General features: G+C 37.2%; 1 protein-coding gene across 1 annotated transcript in view; it reads right to left on the reverse strand.

Annotated features, from left to right (window-relative positions):
• The window catches only part of LOC145667030 (luciferin sulfotransferase-like), a 29,774-nt gene extending 11,200 nt beyond the window's left edge, over positions 1 to 18,574 (reverse strand). The window contains exons 1-5 of the mRNA XM_081734721.1: positions 18,111 to 18,574; positions 7,977 to 8,073; positions 4,572 to 4,728; positions 2,726 to 2,846; positions 298 to 392 (exon numbers count right to left, since the gene is read on the reverse strand). Of these exons, the coding sequence (XP_081590847.1) occupies positions 298 to 392; positions 2,726 to 2,846; positions 4,572 to 4,728; positions 7,977 to 8,073; positions 18,111 to 18,333 (693 nt within the window). The 5' untranslated portion in view covers positions 18,334 to 18,574. The remainder of the gene's footprint in view (positions 1 to 297; positions 393 to 2,725; positions 2,847 to 4,571; positions 4,729 to 7,976; positions 8,074 to 18,110) is intronic.
• Positions 18,575 to 21,308: the final 2,734 nt, after the last annotated feature.

Below are 21,308 nucleotides of genomic sequence, written 5' to 3' on the forward strand. Positions count from 1 at the left end.
CAAATTTTGGCAAACTTTAGAACACATGTGCGACCGGAACATATAAACCGATTTTATTTATTTATTTATTTATTTATTTATTTTACACCTTTTCAATCACCCCAATTCACAACTTTTGGGTACAACGACTTGAAAAAAAATTGAATTTTTTCGACAACCCAATTGTTCAACTGAACAGACAGGAATTTATCACTGCAAATTGTGTTTTGATTATTTAGGTGCTTTGTTACAAAACATATATAAAAAATTAGAACTAGTCACGTCGAAATCAATTGAAGTAGGTATCCTGATACATACCTTTTTCATATCTTCATACCGCAGGAATAAAATGTTAGGTTGATGTCTTTTCTCCCAATACGCTAGAACATGATCCCAATATGGACAATACTGGGCTGAAAACAATAACATATATGAACAGTGGAATAATGGTAGAATTTATTTCCAGGAAGACACTGACTTGTTTCTAATTTTTAAGATGAATTCAAGTTGGTAAGTTATATAACTTATATGGAAAAGTAAAGTATAAAGTAAAAGTCATAATATCTTCTCATGCGTGTTGAAGATACATTTTATGATTTTTAAAGTAATATTATTTATTTATTTCTACGCACAATAAAATCATCATAATATGCCAACTACTCTTTTATAAGAAAGGTTTTTCAACCGTTAAAAGAAGAAAAAAAAGTTTGCAAAATCTGAAACATAGGTTTGTTGGAACTGCTGAAAGTATTATTTATCTAGATTTGTAAATAAGTTGATGTAGTGAAATTTAAACACAAACAATTTACTATTGAGTTAACAACATGAGAAGGAGTAAAAGCATGTTATGGGTATGTATGAAAATACCCATAACATGCTTTATTTTGGAAGTGAAAAATGTTGTTTACTCAACAGTAAAATAGAGCGATTTTTGATCACTTTCCCAGTGGATTCATAAAAAAAACAAACAAAAAAAAAAAAAAAACATTAGAATATAATGAGAATCTTTGGAGCCGCCAGGACATAAACAAACGTGTCCAGTGTGAAAACTGAAATTAACCGACTTTTTGTGTCGACACATATGTTCAATTTTTAGATATTTCTCTTTTTGTTTAAAAGAAATGAAATCTTTTAGTTTAACGTCCCACGATTATGCCCTTAAGGCTAAGGGAGACGATGATTAAAGCAAGTAAATGATGATGGAAGAATTGGTGGAATGAAAAAGTTGGGGGAAACTGAAGTACCCCGAGAAAACCCACGGATACGATGTTCTTTATCACAAACTTACTTAGCCGGATCGAACCATGGACCCCGTGCACTAATGGTAAGCGTTCTACCACTGAGCCACCACGACCCCCCCCTTTTGTTTTAAAAAGTATACCTCCCTGATGGTATAAATTTCATTAGGATCTAACAATTGTCTTTGGAGCTAAATCATGACACTTCTCGATGGATGACTATAATTGTGTGTATGATCATACATAACTTCAACGTAGGTATACCGATTTTGATTATTATTTTTTTAGTTTCAAGGAGCATACTTTCTCGCAGTTTCCCTATAAATTGTATCAGAATATAATTGCAGTCTTTGGACTTAAACCATGAAACTCTTTAACAGCTAATAGTGTTAATACCGTGTGCATATTCACGTATAATTCCTTAACACGTAGACCGATTTAAAATATACATATATTTGGTCATGGCTGTTTCATAGGCCGATATATATATTTTATGGGAAGTCAGCGTACTAGTTTTAGTTTAGGTACCTAAAATAATCTACCTGAACCAACGAAAAACTGAAAAATAAACAATCGACTTCCACTAAAAAGTAGAAAATAACAACAAAGGAAACAATATTCACGGATTTTAAAAATGCGCTAGATGCCAGAAAATAGTAATAATAACAAAGCGCTTAAAACCAGAAAATAATTCATTACTCTTATTTATAAAAATATTAAAGTTTGGTGTTAAGTCAAATAAATTATTGCCTAATGTACGAGTAAAATTAGGTTGTAAGCTGGTACACACTTCAATACTTTTTTGCAGAAAGTACTACATCTTTTGCTTTTAAGTGCTTTATTACTATTATTTTCTGCTTCTAAAAGTTTTATTACTATTACTTAGTACTTTTTAGAACTTTATTACTATCATTTTCTGCTTTTAAAACTTTTATTATTATTATTATTATTATTATTATTATTATTATTATTATTATTATTATTATTAATTTGTGCTTTTCAGAGCTTTATTACTATTATTTGGTGTTTCCAGAGCTTCATCACTATTATTTTCTGCTTTTAAAAGCTTTATTACTTATTTTCTGTTTTAAGAGCTTTATTATTATTAATTATTATTATTATTATTATTATTATTATTATTATTACTATTATTATTATTATTATTATTATTATTATTATTATTATTATTATTATTATTATTATTATTATTATTATTATTATTATTATTATCTGCTTTTAAGCGCTTTATTACTATTATTTACTTCTTTTTAGTGGTTTTGCTGAAGTCGGTTAATATGCTTTATACAGTTTTTAATTTTATTCAAAATTGATAACGTGTTTGATTATTTTAATAGTTTTCTCTCATGACTTCATAAACATCTGGACTTCATAAACTCTTCAAGTCATGTCTCCATTCCTTGTTGACGTTCCTAGAGATAACAAACAATTATATTGACTTCATTTTATTAATTTATCACTATACCTGAAAGATTCCTCTTTTCTCTTACCTTTATCTTCCAAAAATAACTCGCAGAAATCTTGGAAGGTTCCAGTAAAATTTTCCAGTAAAACTGAGTAATGGTAATAGGATACACAAACATCTTTTGGATTTCTGGCCACGTAAATTACCTTTCAAAAGGAAAAATGAACTACGTTAATTTTCATTTATCTGAAAATAAACTACTTATTTAGGTTAAGAGGTTTTAATTAAATAATTGAACTAGGAACTATAAAACAAAGATTACTATCTTAAGTAATTGAACTAATTATAAGAAGTAACCATCTTTTCCTTTAACGATAGAGGAATGGGCTCATCTCAGTGAAGCACGTGATTTTATTTGGCCTGGATTGTAAGACGGTTTAGAAGAGACAAACATTCAGTTTGGAGTTCAATTTCTCACAGTACAAGTCTTATGGACTTCAGTAAGAGCAACACTGTTAGATCTATATTTCTCCTTTGTTGCTTCCAACAAGGGACACCATTATGACATTTGTCCTTCAGAAGCGGAAGGTGGATGACGTTCTGGGGATACTGCAAGTATTGGACATCAGAAACTTAGGTCCACGTCTAGAGACCGCCAATCCCATTACCACAAATTTCAATCTTACTAAGTGTCTATTACATCGAATACAGACATAGAAGAATAGAAATAATATCTTTGAAGTGATTCAAGAATCAAGATTCAAACTTTTCAGCTCAGTTATTGAAAGAAGCTGTGTTTTAAATTGTGTTGTAAATAGGAATTTTGGAGAACACAAGAAAGCAGTATTTGTTCCTCTCTCATGAAGATTTTTTTTAATACGAGTCATGCTGCTGGAAAAGAAATTCTACAAGAGAACAATTTTAAGTTTAAATTTGAATAAATCGACTGTAAAGATTGAACAAATGTGTTGTAAAATTTAGAAACAAATCTAAGTTAAAACTTAAAAAAAATATTGTAAATTTTAATCAAAATATTGAAACGTTTGAAAACAAATCTACTACAAAATTCAAAGAAATCTACTGTAAATTTTATATAAATCTGCTGATATTTGAAAACAAACATGTAAAATTTGAAAGAAATCTACTATAAATCTGGAACAATTCTATTGAAAAATTGAAAATAAATTTATTGTAAAATGTAAAGAACTTTATTTACAATAGAATAAAAACTTCGAACAAAACTTGAAAACAGATCAACTAGTTCAAAGAATCTACTGTAAACTTAAAACAAATCTATTGTAAAATTAAACAACTTAGCTGTAAACGTTAACTAAAATATTGTATAGTTTAAAAATATCTACAGTAGAATTCACACAATTTTACTCTACACTTTGAGCAAATCTATTGTAAAAATTGAAACAGGTCAACTGTAAAATTTCATGAAACCTACTGTAAATTATGACCAAAATATTTGCAAAATTTGAAAACAAATCTGTAAAATTCAAAGAAAACATACTGTAAATTTTGAACAAATTATTGTGAAAGTTGAAAATAAATTTATAGTAAAATTTAAAAAAAAAATCTACTGTAAATTTGAACAAATGTATTTGTAAAATTTGGAAGCAAATCTACGATAAAATTAAGCTCGTTTTCAAGCTTCTTAGTCTATTGTAGAATTGCCTAAAGCAATACTTATAGTGGCCTAATGTAAGCTTAGGCTAAGTCGATTTTTTTGTCGAATTCTCTTCTATCTTATTTAGACAGATGATTATTCACCGAGGGCAGTTATTTGTGATAACAATTTTAAACTAAATAAACTGAAATATTCCTTTTTCTTTTAGGTAATGGTAATAGTAAATAAGTCTTTGACTAGGTATTGATATTGTTGCTCAGCTGCCATGCTTTAATAAGTTTCATTTTGATTCACTTACTTTAGGTTGTACTTGATGTATTGATTTGGGAAGAAATTGCCAGGGTAGGTGGCTCTTTATAAACCTCGGAGATTCCATGTTGGAAACGTAGTCTATAGAATCCGTCAATACTTTTGTTTCAAATGCAGGCTTCCAGGGTCTGTTGGTCATAGATGCCCTGTCAAAGACAAAGAACATATAGAGAAAAATATATCGATTATCTTTAACTTTGCTAAATGTAAATGATTAACACATTTAAGACCGATGCTCTATTTTACAGCAGTAACTTACTCGTTGATTTTGCTACACTGATTTTTCACCAGAAATAATATTTTGATTTCCATTTATTGATGCGATAAGTAATGACTTTAAATATATGACACACTCCAGTAAACAAGTTTGCCTTTGTATTCAAGTGTTAAAATGGGACCAGGCGCGTAGCCAATAGTTAATTGAAGCAGAAATACCCACCTTTTCAGTGGTCCTAACGCTCCAGTCAAAATGCTCTTAATCATATGCCCTCTCCGTGATGAGAATAGGAAATGCACCTTTAAGATTATTAATTATTCTAATCTAATACCGTGACCGTGACGTGTCTTTTTATGCAAAACAAAAGTTTGTAAACGACTTTTGGTTGCTTCTTTTTTAAAATTTAAATGTGTCAACCCTGATTTTTTCCCTACTCAGTTTAAAGTTTTGATGACGTTCTCTGTGTCACGCTTCCTCCTTGTGGACATTCTGATACGAGATAAACTAACATAGAGCATAGATAGAGAAGCCCTCCCTTGGAGGGGAAAAGATCATTTTCCTTAAGTCCTACTTTTAATGATGTTACCGAAGATTTTTAGAAGATGAGAAAACTCCATTCCCTGAATCTACAAGTACAGTGCCTTTCTCGTGTAAGCCTATAAGGATTATGTGAATACCAACATTTAATCCATGGCCCTTGTTTGATGATACCCCAGTTTATGATTGGAATTAGCAGATTTCTTTTAAGTGTCATAGTTGAGAGATCTAAGGAATTAAACTGGCCATCGCGGATTCGAATTGCACGCATGACGTGGATGTGATATACTATCTTTCTACTGTTCATTTTATTATCATCGATCATTTCTCATCGTCTACTTTAGCCTAAAGTACAGAAACAGGAACACCTTGTTTAGTGGTAACGTGACAACAGGCTGAACGACTCCAGCATTCTTCAATTCCACTCTGATTTGGCACTAGATATTATGGTAGGTTAGCTATTAATATCCATGTCCACTCGTGTCTTTTGGATTCTTGAATGAAATGTTGGACCCTATTATGTTCTCTTTACTGTAAATCCTGCATGGAACCATGTTTCAACAGGGTAATGCGTGAACGCACATATCAATATTCTACATTTCCTTGATAGTCATCGATATTTTCCATTGTTTTTTCGTCCGGTGCATTCACCTGATTCCTCGCCAATTGCAGACGTCTCATCTTTGCGCACCAGAGGTCACTCTTAGCTAGAATTGACGAAGTATGGCAACATGTCACGGAGTATGGCTTGCCATATTTCAGAAGAATATCCAAGGTATCGTCCTCTCTATGCTTGTTGTGTCGCAACCGTTCTGAATGCTTATGGTGGACCTAAGCGGTAACAACATCCGTGCCCTCGCGGCGTTATCACACAAATTGCACAGAACGCGTTGCATACTGGCATCTTAAACCGGGAAATTTGCTGTCGGTCATGGTCACTGTACTTAAATAGATTGTAAAATAAGACGAATCAAGGTAGCAGAGGGTAATCGAGCGAAGTAGCTCAAGTGGTTGAGCGTTGGCTTCGCATTCGGGAGGTCGCGGGTTCGATTCTCGCTGCCGACCATCCTGACTGGGGTTTTCCAGGGTTTTCCTCAATTCTACCAGGTAAATGTCGGGATCGTACCTATTTAACAGTCCTGGCCGATACCTTCCCGTTGTTGTTGTTAGATATCCGATATAAAATGGCCTCTGAGCTGTATCTGGTGATTGTGAAATGAATAAATAAACAAATATTGGGACAGATTGCATGCATTATTGACAGCCACTGATACTACTCAACAAAAATAGCTAGGAGAACCAGATGATTGGGAACACTCGCCCAGGGGGAGGGGAGTAAGATGATCCACCTTCATAAGAGTTTCACATCTTTTTGTTAGTATACAATATATTTACAAGGATATGTGCTTCTCAAACTCATAAGGGAAGGCAGTACTCAAACTCCCCAAACGATTTCAGTGAACCGAAACAGCAGAGAGTAATATTGGGATAGATTGCATAGAATATGGACATCTATGGACACTGCTTGGTACAGTCCGCAGCAAAAATCCTGCAACATGAGCATATAAGTTTATTGTGAACTACGCCTAACAGCGCAGGGAATTAACATAACGTCTAAGTGGTACGAATCACGCCAGGAGAAACCTCGGCGTCCTGCCCTGCATACTTATTTTGAAGCAAAAGACTTCGTCGTTTCGCAATAAACTTACATGCTCATGTTGCAGGTTTTTTTGCTGCGGACTGTACAATTACCTTGTAATATCAAATGAATCGGGACAGCTTACTTGCAAAATGCTTATGTGTAGGACAGGCATGCACCCAAAAATTTTTGTTGGACACGATCCAAGCTTTGGTAGAGGTTCACTACAAGCCACTGCGTTAATGTTGTATTGAACGGATATTATTCTGCAGCCGAAAAGGAGATAAGTAATTGTAAAATACTTCCATCTATATTTTCAGAAAGAAAATTATAGAACTAGGTTGTTTTTATAAGAGAAAGAATACAGATGAAGTGTAAGATTGCACTTTCATGCTACATCAATCACTTTGTTGTTAAACAAGTATATTTATTAAGAAAGTGTACAAATGTATGTTGAGTTGGGAAGTTCTGGGGGGTGGGGTGGCCCGGAGCCAGTGGACATCCCGTGGGTACGCCTCTGGTGTAGGCTAATGTTAGAGCAAATTGCGTGCAAAGTGAACATCCGTGGACACTGCTTGACACAAATAACTTATGAAATCAGATGAATCAGGACAGCACAAGACAAACTACATGTAATAGTTTATAAAATCAGATAAATCAGGACAGCATAGGATAATACTGAGAGATATTGAATGCTATGATTCCATACCGTATAAAGACCTATAGACAAATAACATATCTATCTATCTATCTATATATATATATATATATATATATATATATATATATATATATATATATAAAGTGACATTTTCACAAAAGAAATCAGAGTTAAGAGTTCGTTCAGAGTTAAGCAGAACTGCACGATGGGTGCAACACCCACTAAACGAATCCTTAAAAAAACGAAAGATTTTTTTCATTAAAGTAGTTGACCCTCAAAACCCACAAAACATCTACTTTGTTAAAAAGTCAGAATTCAACCTTGTAGGTGACTCACTTACGTAAGGTTTGGACATCTTTCCATCAGAAGTTTCTTTGCACCCTTGAAATCCATGTTATTTCCAATGCACCAAACCATCTCTTGTGTCCATGTTGTACCTGTCAGAGAGAGAATAAAATCACAATTTACTTACATAATTTTTACCTTATTAAAAAAAAGTGCTAAGATGTTGCATATACCAATGGACAGATCTAAATGACCAAGCAAAATGATTCAGTGATGATTTCAGAAGTTAGCCCGGGAGGAAATCTTCCTCTGAAGCCACCAAAATTGCTCCTTGGGATACGGGCGTCGTAAGCGGGGGCTCGGGGGATGCGTCAGATTTTAGTCAGATTTCAATTTTGTCGGAAAGAGGATTTTGATTTTGATTCATCCGACCCCCCCCTCCCAGATTTAAAAAAGCTAACGACGTCAGTGCTTGGGACCATACCGTATATATTCGATAAAAGCATACACCCAGAATGGTTTGCTGGGGGGGGGGTCCAAAGTATTTTTAGGGGGAGTTAACTACGTCTATATAATATTGAACCTGTCTTGTTCTGCACCGAAAGGACGATAATTAATTGTTATCACCTATATTTTTAGAAAAAATGATGCTCCATGTAGCGTTCCAGTATTTTTATAATACTATTATTCATTTCCAGTGTATTGAAATCCCTTTCCCTCGGAGAAAATCTTCTGCACCATAGCTGTGCATGAATATAAATCCTCATGCGTAGTTTTCGAGAAAAAGCATTTTTTTGTAAACCTAAAAATTAATGTATTACAATAACGACACCATCTATTAAAATGAAACTGAAACTGAATACATTCATTAAGCTTCTCATTATAACACTAGCAGGAGGACAATATTTATGGGATATAGCCCAACAAGGATGATACGTATATCAACCGATAAATCACATCAAGCTGAACATAATGAAATACTTGAGAATAAATTCTCATGCGCAGTTTTCGGGGATTGTACTAACAGTGACACACATATTCTTAAGAGTGACACATATTCCTAAAAGAGACATATACTATTTAATGTGATACATATACTCTTAAAAGTGGCACACAGTATTAACAGTGACATATACTCTTAAAAGTGACATATACTAACAGTAACACACGTACTCTTAATAGTGACACATACTAGTAGTGACACTCTCTCATCAGTGACATACATACTCCTAAGAGTGACACACATCCTACTAATAGTGACACACTCTTAACAGTGACACATATTCCTAACAGTGACACACATACTCTTAGACACATACTCTTAACAACACTGACACTTATACTCTTAATAGTGATATATATATATATATATATATATATATATATATATATATATATATATATATATATATATATATATATATATATATATATATATGGGACTGTTAAAAGTGACTCATATCCTACTAACAGTGACACACATAGTTCTAGCGGTGACACAGTCTTATAACAGTAAGACAATACTCCTAAGAGTGACACACATAGTCCTACCAATGACACACGCACACCTAGCAATGCCATACATACTACTCGTAAATTTAAAAGATATTGTTATTTGTTTTCTAGTTAGGAATCTCCCCGATAGTGGTTGGGGTTGGATGAACTGTCTCAGGAAGAGAACCATTCACAAGAGGACACAATATGGCGTCATTTGTAATACGTCTAATTAGCATATGACTACCACATAGATTGCGTATCCTCTATACCAGTGCTATTCAATCTTTTTTTCCTCGCGTATCTCTAGACACAGTTCGCCATCCAATTGTGTACCCCTGAAGTTGTTTATAAGAAACTAAATCGAAATTAACTTATTAAACTGAATACACACGTTCTGTTTATTAAAAAAGTGGGACAAATAAAGACCCAACAAAAGGACAATCAGTGTGCTAATCAAAAGACTATTTACAGGGGATAAAGTGCACATCCGAAAAAAAAAATACCATTGGAAATTTCAAAACATATGGGAGACTACCAGTTCCACTTAGGAGGATTTCCCCCTCACCCTTTCTGATATTTCGTACACTGAGGACAATGTTAACTTACTGCATGTATTTTCTCCAATGCTTATTTTAGGATTACGTACCCCCAGAAATATCTTCGCGTACCCCTAGGAGTACGCGTACGCCCGGTTGAATAGCACTGCTCTATACCATATCCATTATATACGCATTTAGAACTAAATATCCATCCACTAAGGCCTATGATTATGCACCGAGGCTAAACTCTAAAGGCGACGGTGACCATGATAATGGATGAAATGGTGGAAAGAAGAAAGTGGAAGGAAAATGGAGAACCCCAAGAAAATCCATGTACATGATGTTTGTCCAAATAAAACAGACTTGCAGCGAACTGGGATCGAACTAAGGACCTTATGCAACAGAGGTGAGAGCTCCACTTTAGCCACTGCAACCCCTTTCATAACTTGGCCGCTAGGTTTACATAAAATGCTGTAACTTCACAGTTCACTAATATACTCCTAAAGAAACAAAAATAAATAAATAAATTATGTGTGCGCTTGAATATTCCATATTTATGGGCTTTCACGCGAAATGAGACAGATGGGTAAAGAAAATGAATGCCCGTTATGCTAAAGTAGACAATGATTAAAGCAAGTGAATGATGAGGGGAAAATTGGTGGAATGAGAAAGAGGGAGGAAACGGGAAGACCATTTGAAAACCCACGAGTATGATGTTGTCCACCACAAACTTACTTAGCCGGAGATCGAACCAGTTACATTCAGGAGCGTCATTTCAAATTTTGCTTGGGGGGGGGGGCAAGAACCCTTGATATAAGTAAAATTTCGCGTATTTCACTGATTTACTACTATTTTATTGATAAAATTTATAGAAATCTCAAACTCAGTGGGAGCAATTGCAACTCCCTGCCCCCCTTAAATGACGCCCCTGGTTACACTACGCACCAGAGACAAGCGCTCTACCACTGAGCCACTATGTATCCGGCAAAGTATTTCATGAATGACAATATGGGAGAACCCACAAATACGATGCTGTCCACCACAATCTTATTGAACGAGGGAGTCAAGCGCCAGAAATGATTGCTTTATTACTTTGTCTTATGTACTCAGTTTTTCTGAAAGTACTATTTTATTTTATAATACTTTAATTGCATTTGATTTTAGCTATTTATTGATTCAACTCGAAATAAGCAAACGACAATGACATGAACATTCAATTAAAGAGTAAAGTTAAAATCTTCCATGTTCGCAGCGGGATTCAAACCTACGTGCGTTTCACTTCTCCATCGTTAGTCAGTCTAACGTTTCAGAACGCTCAGTTTTCATCCAGGGGCTACCACTGAGCCACCTCGCTCCATTAACCCTTTGTTTCCCAAAGTATGAATTTATGAAGAGAACGAAACAACAAACTTTCAACGTTAATTGGCTATACAGTTTCAGCGCAAATGAAAATCCTGGAAATAATTTAAATTCCTGTCCTTAGATGTGTGACGCCCCCATCCGCAGCCTATTGGACAAGGTGGGGAAAACATCAATCCAGCAATGGCCGCAGAAGAGGCCTTACTCGAGGAAGCAACAAGAAAGCGCAACTGTTAATTTTAAGTCGGAAATCCAGAGGTAAATAACAACACAATTTAATATTAATCGCAATAAATGACAAAACAAACACTTCCAGGACAAAATTTTTTTTATTACAGGATGGCTTGCAAAGTTTATACTAAAAGATGGTTTCCTTCTAAATCTACTAGGCTGCACGCATGGGCGCCGATCCTGGGGGGCGAGAGGGCCCGGGCTCTCCCCAAAGGTCATGTGGACCTTCTTATTGTATTTAAGAATATATAATATTTGGCATAATTTGAATGCAATTTCTCTTAAAATCCTCATATATACCTCCCGCATCTGAATGGGCCCCCTCCGCCCCAAAAATTTACAGAGAAATCGGCGCCATTGGCTGCACGGATAAAAGAGTTAAAACAGTGGTTGCACACCGAAACCACTGGGCCGGAACAGCAAATCCAAAATGCATGTGAAATATTCAATCCTATTCACATATCGCACAGTCGTGGTGAAATCCTGGCAGAAGGGTAATAACCTTGTTTTAACGAACAGCAATATCACATGATTTCAGTTAACTAAAAGCAAAGAAGAACAAGGGAAGTTAACGACCTTGTACGCAGTGTGCTAAACACTGTCTACTTGTGTTGAAAAATAAAAAAAAAAAGAAAAGAAAGAAAGAAAAGAAAAGAAAAAAGATGAATGTATTGTATAGAATGGAGATGATGTTTGAATATTGATTTTAATTGTTTTCAGCGGACAACCAATGAACCAAAGCCATCTGTGACGAGAGAGTTTATGTACACAATGACCTTGCATAAGTTCAAGGTTAGATTTATTTTCCTTTTCACGATTACAAAAGTCAGTACTTTCAAAATACAAGAAACATAGATCAATATTAAGTTCATTTCACTTTCCAAACTTATTAAAAAAAAAAAACGGATTTGGAAACGGCAAGTTTCCAAAAAAGCCCCAAGCTGAAGAAAAATGAATTGAAAGCTTTCAGTTTTACGTCCCACACTTATGCCGGCTAAGCTAAAGGAGATGGTGATGATGAGAAATAGATGAATGAAATGGTGGAATGAAGAAAGTGCGAGGAAACGGGAGAACCTCGAGAAAACCCACGTACACGGTGTTTGCCTACCACAAAGTTCACTTGGCGCGAGCTGGGCTCGAACCAAACACCCAATGCACCAGAGGTGAACACTCTATCACTGAGCCACCGCGGCAATTCTTAGTTAAAGAGAAGTATCGATTTTCTCGTATCGCCTTCGTGAACTCCAATAGACAATGTTGTACTAATTGATTCGAAATCATACATTGCATTGCATTGGCTTTTTGGTTCGATTTTAATGTACAGTACCTACAGTTGAAAGTGGAATCTGAACCACTGTGCTGCGTTCAAAGTTCCATACTCTCATGGGAATCGAAATCGAGAAGGGGTGTCCAAACGGTGCGCGCACTAGCCACTAGACGAGAGAAGAGGGCAAGATTGCAATGGAGGAAATATACAGATAGAGATAAGACAATGTTGTGGTCTACTAGTTATCAATATTATATTTGGTTGTAAGCTGCAGTCACGTGAAACGTCTCCTGATAATACCACTTCATAATTGGAGGACTTGACCTGGTTTTCCACGTCAAAATCTATGTACACAGAAGAAATCGAAGTTTTTTTCTATTTTGTATGCCTCAAAAATTGCATCCAATTGTTGAGATTTTTTAAAAATATTTTGGCGCCATTTTCGTTGTTTCTAACGAATTATTTTCTCAGTGTTTATTCTTCCGTGGTGAATGCGATTTCGAATCTGACTACCTTATGTTATCTCTATTAGTGGTCACTGACTACCTTATGTTATCTCCATTAGTGGTCACTGACTACCTTATGTTATCTCCATTAGTGGTCACTGACTGCCTTATGTTATCTCCATTCGTGGTCACTGACTACCTTATGTTATCTCCATTAGTGGTCACTGACTACCTTATGTTATCTCCATTAGTGGTCACTGACTACCTTATGTTATCTCCATTAGTGGTCACTGACTACCTTATGTTATCTCCATTAGTGGTCACTGATTACCTTATGCTATCTCCATTAGTGGTCACTGACTACCTTATGTTATCTCCATTAGTGGTCACTGACTACCTTATGTTATCTCCATTAGTGGTCACTGACTACCTTATGTTATCTCCATTAGTGATCACTGTTAATGTACAAAATTGGTCAGGATTGATTAAAGAGTTTGAATTATATGTGACGAAGTATTTTTCCGTGACTATTCCTCAATGGCGTGTGCGATTTCAGATATGTCCACCTTATATCTTTCCCATTAATAGTCAGTATCACCGTAGAATGGAAATAAATATCGAAAACTCGCAAGTCAAGAGAATATCCCGTAGAAGTGTGCCCTTACGGGTCAGCGTAGGAACAAAGGGTATTTGAAGAGGACGACCATTTCAAATATCTGGGAAGTATTTTGATGAAACACGCTTCTGCACTAAAGAGATCAGATCAAGAATTGCCGAAGCCAAAGAAGCATTCAACAAGGAAAGATCACTCTTAAGTAGCAGGCTTATTATTGGACTACGGAAGAAATTGGTCAACTGCTATATATGAAGAATTGGACTTCATGATACAGAGACTTGGACATTACGGAAGTTAGAGAAGAAATATTTAGAGAGCTTCGAAATGTGGAGTTGTAGAAAGATGGAGCAGGGAAATGGACACAGAGAGAGAGAGGGAGATAACAAACGAAGATGTTTTAAAAAGGATAGGAGAGAAGAGGTTAAGCTTTTAGCCAGGCCAAATGGATTGGATACATCTTGGGAGGAAATTACCGCCATAGAAGGAAAGCTGGAAGGAAAGCGAGGAATAGGAAGAAGAAGAACACAACTGATCAATGATTTGAAGAATAGAAAAAAATATTGGGAGTTAAAAGAAGAAGCTGAAGATAGAGGAACGTGGAAAAAATATTTCCAGGTCCACACCTTCAAAAAGACAGTCCCAGGTCTTCCCTAAAGGCAGAATACTTAATAATCACCATAGAAAATTTAACTGATAGGTAATGCAGAGAAGATGGAACAATAAGCCTAAATTAATTAAGAATGTTTCCGATCATTAAATGAAATTAAATAAAATTTATTGTTTAACGTCCCACGATTACGCACCGAGACTAAGGAAGACGTTGATGAGCATAAGAAATAAAATGGTGGAATGAAGAAAGTGGGAGTAAACGACAGAATCCTGAGAAAACCCACTTGTGCGGTGTTTGTGCACTGTAAATTTCACTTGGCACAAGCTGGAATTGAACCAGGTATCCTCATAGACACCAGAAGTTAGCGCTTTACCAATTTTTAAAAACTCCTTTTTATTTTCAATCTCTTTCAACTGTTCAGGTCTACGGAACATGAACACAGAAAGATTGAGGAGAGTTAATACCAAAGCTTCTCTCACTGCGACCACTGAGCCACCCTGATCCTACGATCACCAAATATGAGGCAGTAACAGATTAAAAATTTCTATTCTAGGCTATACCAGGGGCGGATCGGGGCGATCGCCCCCCCCCCAGAAGAGGAAACTTTCTTATATATATATATATAAATCCACCCCAGAGTTTGGAGCCCTTAAAAGTAGCATTATGACAACCCACCGCCCCCCCCAAAAGTCGGTCCTGGATCCGCCCCTGGGCTATACAGTATTAAATTTCTTTCTGTCAAAAATCGTCATTTCTAAATGTACAGAAAACACTGTTATTTACTCTGAATAATTCAGTTACCTGCTTTAACTAAAACAGCTGTATTTACAACAACAGGTGGGTGAAAGTTCTTTGCTATTTCATGAACAATTCTACGGAAGATGTTTATCTAATGTACCGTTACGATTTCAGTTATATTTAATTTATTGTCCTCACATGAACCACGAAGACTTGTCCCTTCATAAGAAGCCAATATAGTACTATAACAATACTATTATTAAACCTTAATTTTCTATTTTCTACATACTGTTTACTAAATGTATATCATTAAATATAGTGTACATATACTAAACGTATGTAACTATAAAACGAAAATGAAATGAAAGCTTTCAGTGTAACGTCCCACGTTTATGCTCTTTAGGCTAAGGGAGACGATGATTGAAACAAGTGAATGATTATGGAATAATTTGGTGGAATGAGAAAGTGGGAGGAGGCGGGAGTACCCCGAGAAAACTCACGTGTTGAGTTGATTTTTTGTTTAACGTCCCTTTCACCAGTGAGGCTATATGAGACAGGACCTACTGATAAACGTGGAATCCGCACCACATGAGCCACCGCTGGGAATCGAACCCGGATCTCGCATGTCAAAGACGCGTATACTAACCGCTTATCCACGAAGGAGCTCACGACACGATGTTGTCCACTACAGTATATTTCTACAATAATGCAATTTAGAAGAGCAACGGTCACTCGGTCGAAAAAGTGTAACACGCCTTTTCAGGCCAGCCACCCTGAATGAGGTTTCCTGGTTTTCCTAATTCACACCAGGCAAATGCCGGGGTGGTACCTGACTTCTAGGTCCCAGGTTGCTTCCCAGGCCCGTATCCAGGGGGGCCTAGAGGGGCGCCCCCCTAAATTTTGGCTGCCCCCCTTTAAAGTTTTACGGTAGGCTGCCAAATGGAGTATAATAATGGTTATGAACTATAATATGGTTGGATAGGCCCCCTAACTTCAGCCGGGCCCCCCTACTTTTTTGGGCTGGCTACAGCCCTGCCGCTTCCTTCTTTCCCCAAAACTTTCTTCCTTCCATTTCCCCGGCTAGTGTGCTTGCCGAGGGACATCATCCCTCAAATCGTGAAGGGCTAACTAGCCTTAGATGCCGAAAGCCCAGAAATCTAAATTCTAAATCCTAGAAGAGCAACGGATTCTTTTTAAGGGGCTTGGGTTACCAAAATTCCTTTATTTATTTACTGTCCGTGAGTCCGTGCTCATGGAATGAAATCAAACCTTTCAGATAACGTCCCACGATTATGCCTGTTCGGCTAAGCAAGTCAATGATAAAGCAAGTGAGTCATGATGGAAGAATTGGTGGAATGAGACTGTGGGAGGAAACGGGAAAACCCATGATCAGGATGTTGTCCACCACACACTTGCTTGTCCGGGGATCGAACCAGGAACAACACGCAGCAGAGGTTAGCAGTTTAGTGTGCGTCAGGGAGACAAAAAAAATATCTCACCATAAATTGTTGGCCATGATTTAGAGAGTCACAGGTTAAAAGCCAAGTTCCTTGATGAAAATTATATTCAAATCTGAAATGGCAGAAACAATACTCGGTTTTAACGTTGTTCCGCTGAAACGATACTAGATAGCGAGAGGCTGTTTTCTGCAAGCAATGGTCGTACTGGGAAACATTTCGTGTTCCAGTATGGCTCAGAGGTTCACTCAGTCTTTATAAAAGTTGAGGGTCGAGGAGGGTAAGGTGTGGGAATGACTACTAATATATACATAAGTTTATGGAGCATTACCTCCACACAGTTCGTGAGCCCAATGCCTTGTTCTGAATGAGAGGCGCCTTCCATTCCACTTGTTCAGTGACGAATATTAATAAATGGAGGTTGAAGCCATAAGAAATAATGGCTTGAGCCTCCATTTATTAATGTTCGTGACTGTTCAACTGAATTAGCTGTGGGCAATGCACACACTGAAGTTCACTAAATTATTTACGTAGCTATCTAATTACCTACAGCAACAAACAAAATTATATGCTGTTGCCGGGAATTGAACCAAGAATTACACATGCCAAAGACATGTATGATTCAACTACAAAGATCTTTTGGTGCGGTGACTCAGTGGTACAGTGTTCACCTCCGGTGCTTGTGGTCCCTGGTTTGATCCCAGCTCGCGCCGTGTGGACTTTGTGGTGGACAAATATCGTGCTCGTGGATTTTCTCGAGGTTCTCCCGTTTCCTTCCACTTTCTTCATTCCACCATTCCATTCATTTCTCATCATCTCCGTCTCCTTTAGCCTAACCGGCATAAGCGTGGGACATAAGATTTCATTTCAGATTTTCAGCTACAAAGATTATAATGAACTGAGGACAGAAAAATCCATGGTAAGGTAACAACGGATATTTAGTAGTGGTTAAGAAACCAACGAGCAGCTTAAAATTTCAGGGTGCCGAAAGTTGTCGCAGGCATGCTGAACCCTTCAGGGTGACTCCTAGCTACGCGTCTATGCAAGAGTGATTGTAATATTGCAAAACTACTGCTAACCCATCTTGAACAAGATAGAATACTTGATCCGGGTGGAATTTTCCCCTCAGGCCCCTGAAATTCTCACTGTTGGACAGTTACAGGGCCGGATTTTTTGGAGGTGCCCTGGTGCACGTCCACCCGACCATCGTTGTAAATAGACACTATCTAAAATGAAAAGCTAGCACTGAAAATTTAATTCAAATGTAGCTGTAGTTATTGGTGAATTCTCCCCCCCCCCGTCACTAAATCCTGGATCCGGCCCTGGACAGTGAAGTTGGTTGAAGCAATCACAAACTTTACGCTCCTCAACAGGATACATATTCTGTACTAAAGAATACGCTGGTTTATAAATACAATGTAAGTCTTACCTGATCGAGGATATGTGACAATCCAAACATCATCTGGACGAGCAGTGAAATTCAACACCCTTTGACCAAGGTCCCTAAATGCCGCAGGCATTACAACATGGCCTGGCAGGACTTCAACGAATCCCTCCTTGTGTTTCTCCTTATGAAGCCGGTTCATTTTCTCCCCAAAAGGTCCTGAAAGATCTTGGAATCCTAGCTCTTGATGGATAGGTGGTTCCTCCATGTTGATGAATTGGCAGCGGTCACAATCTCAACCGTTCCGAACGGAATGAAGCACTTTTCTATTGTGATGTTAAAAGCGACAAGAGACAAAGAGGGCAGTGAACTGTCCGGCCGGGAGAGTCTTCCTCCGAAACCAGTTTCTCGTACGATTCAAGGTACGACTGTCAAGTGCACATGTAAACGAATAAAATGTCTCACCTTCCCTCTACCCCTGGTTGCCCCCTGTACACCCCATCAGACGATGAGGCTGGATGACTTGAAGCTTTACTCTTTCTTGCCACGCAGGTAATGTGTCAACGTATGGTAATGTATGTGTGTGTGTGGGTTGAGGAATGTTTGCGTACTTATTTACACATGACGCACAGACGCTTTTTTTTTTAAATGGACAATTAAAAACAACTACTTTCCCGTGATTAATTTAATTAAGTCAATAGTTTTGGTTTTAAATATGCATGTGACGTGATGCACAAATTCAAGTTCCTTTCTGGCACAAATAAAAAAAAAAGAACTAATTTGCATAATAAAAAGTTGCAGAACTTAATATTTGTATTCTTAGTTTCTGATACTATGATTTCTCTTCTAGTAAATTTGAAGTTCAATCCACCTTATAAGCACTTACACTATACAGTGGTGCCCACCCCCCCTTATGTCCATGACGCACACCCCCCCAATTGTCTACCCGTAGGTGTTCTTCCATGAAAAAAATCTTCTTTTCGATTAATTTTTACACTCCCTCAAACATATTTACACAGATTTTTAGCCCCCCCCCAAATATTTCAATGACGCACTTTGCGTCATAGCCCCCCCTTGTGGGCACCCCTGCTATAAAAGTCGTGGAAGTGAAGTGAGAAGTATATTGCTCCCGCAAGGAATTGAATGTGGATCACACGCACCAAAGCTGGAAACGTTGACCCACTCAACCACAATGAAAGGGGCGCGGTGGCTCAGTGGTAGAGCGTTCACCTCCGGTGCTTGGGGGTCCCTGGTCGATACCATCTCGCGCCGTGTGGACTTTGTGGTGGACAAACACCGTGCTCGTGGGTTTTCTCAGGGATCTCCCGTTTCCTCCCACTTTCTTTATTCCCCCAATTTATTCATTTCTCATCGGCATAACCGTGGGACGTAAAACTTAAACATTTCATTTCATTTTCAACCATAATGAAGTTCTCTCACAATGAAGATTTCATTTTGTGATTTCATAAGCAGTGTTGAATTCTCGCTTCTTCAATAATAATAATAAGGGGGAACACGATGGTTCAGTGGTAGAGCGCTTACCTCTGATGCATGGGGTCCCTGGTTCAATCTCCGGCCGAGTAAATTTATGGTGGACAACATTATGTCCGTGAGTTTTCTCGTGGTACTTCTGTTTCCTTCCACATTCTCATTCCATCAATTCCTCCATTATCATTCACTTGCGTATACGTATGATATTGTTTTAATATCATGTAAAATACTTTTTTTAAAATAACATTATTATTTAATTTTAATAACTGTATGTTAAAACTAGGATTATGGTTTATATCTAATTTTGTTCGTAATGAAGCAGCGTTTCCAACCGTACTACTTCCATGTTTCTATCGTGTATCTGAGTGGAGAAATTCCCGCCTAAAATGTATAAAGAAGTAGCGGGAAATTCAAATTTTCAAAAATTCCCTTTTTCGGGAATTTAACCCCCTGAGGTACACAACAGCGCAACGATAGTGATACTGTTGGAAACATTGCATCATTACAAACAAAATGAGGTACGGACCATGATCCTACGACAAAAACTAATGACACTGTAGCTACTTTGCTAAATACATTGACTAAAAATGTGTAACAGGGAGAAAATTCAGAATTGTGTTTTAAAAAATCTCGATTTACCCTACGATCTTGGTTGGTACCTCGTTTTGTTTGTAATGATGCTAGGTTTCAAACGGTACCACTCATATGTCCCTGTCACGTACCTGAGAGAAGGAATTCCCAAAGAAGGAAAAACATTCTAAAAAATTCCCTTTCTCCACTTTGGGCGGGATTTTCCCACTTCTGTTACACAATAGGGAAACTTGAGTGGTAGGCCTACAATTGGGAACATTCTTTCATTACGAACACAACGAGGTGTGGACCATGATCCTAGGATTAATAGCGATGTGTCTGTTTTTTTTTTTTTAAAAAAAAAAGCTCTAACAATTACCCTTTTCTTTTTTTACTTGGACCTTGTTTGTGACGTCACTGTTCCCAGGCATTGCACGCATGACTGCAAAATGCTCATGAAATATATTTTTTGATGCTTCCCCATTTGAATGAATGCAACAAATCCGGTGCAAAAAGCTTCACTAGAGATTTCTAAAGCAAATTCCGAAGGTCGACGCCATGGTCGATATATTACCCGTAAAGTGTAAAAGAGTTAAGATTTTTTCTTTCTGGAGAAACGAAGGGCGGCAAATTGACTAAGGATTTACCCCCGTTTATTCAATAAATTCGAGATTGTGGTTTCGATTCTTTTTTTAGTTGCCACGCAAAATAGCAGATTTGGTTGGTTGGATTATATATAATATCCCTTTTCAGCACTGGGGCTATATGAGACCTGGATCTACATCTTAAGCTGGAATCCGAACTATACCGTCATGCGTCGGTTCAAATTTGAAGATTTGCTTATCGGTCATAGGATCTGGAAGCACATGAGCTTTGGTTTCGGATACATTGAACGCCAGTGGCTACGCTAGATGGGGGCTAGAATAACTTCTACAAACAATTTCTCTACTTCTTTCGCCTCCGCCCCTACAGAAAATTAAAACTGGCGTCGTCAATGTTAAATGGTATGACCTCTGGACGAGTGTATGTACAGGCCTGTATCCACAGGGGGTCTAGGGGGAGCCGAGTCCCCCTAAATTTTTCGTGGCTCATTAAAATTTTCACGTAGGCTTCTAAATGAACTATAATATGATGATAAACTATAATATGGTTGGATCGGGCCCCTCTAACTTCTACTGCCCC

The sequence above is a fragment of the Thermobia domestica genome, chromosome 12 (genome assembly GCF_964235325.1).
Source record: "Thermobia domestica chromosome 12, izTheDome1.hap1.1, whole genome shotgun sequence".
Classification (NCBI taxonomy): Eukaryota; Metazoa; Arthropoda; class Insecta; order Zygentoma; family Lepismatidae; genus Thermobia; species Thermobia domestica.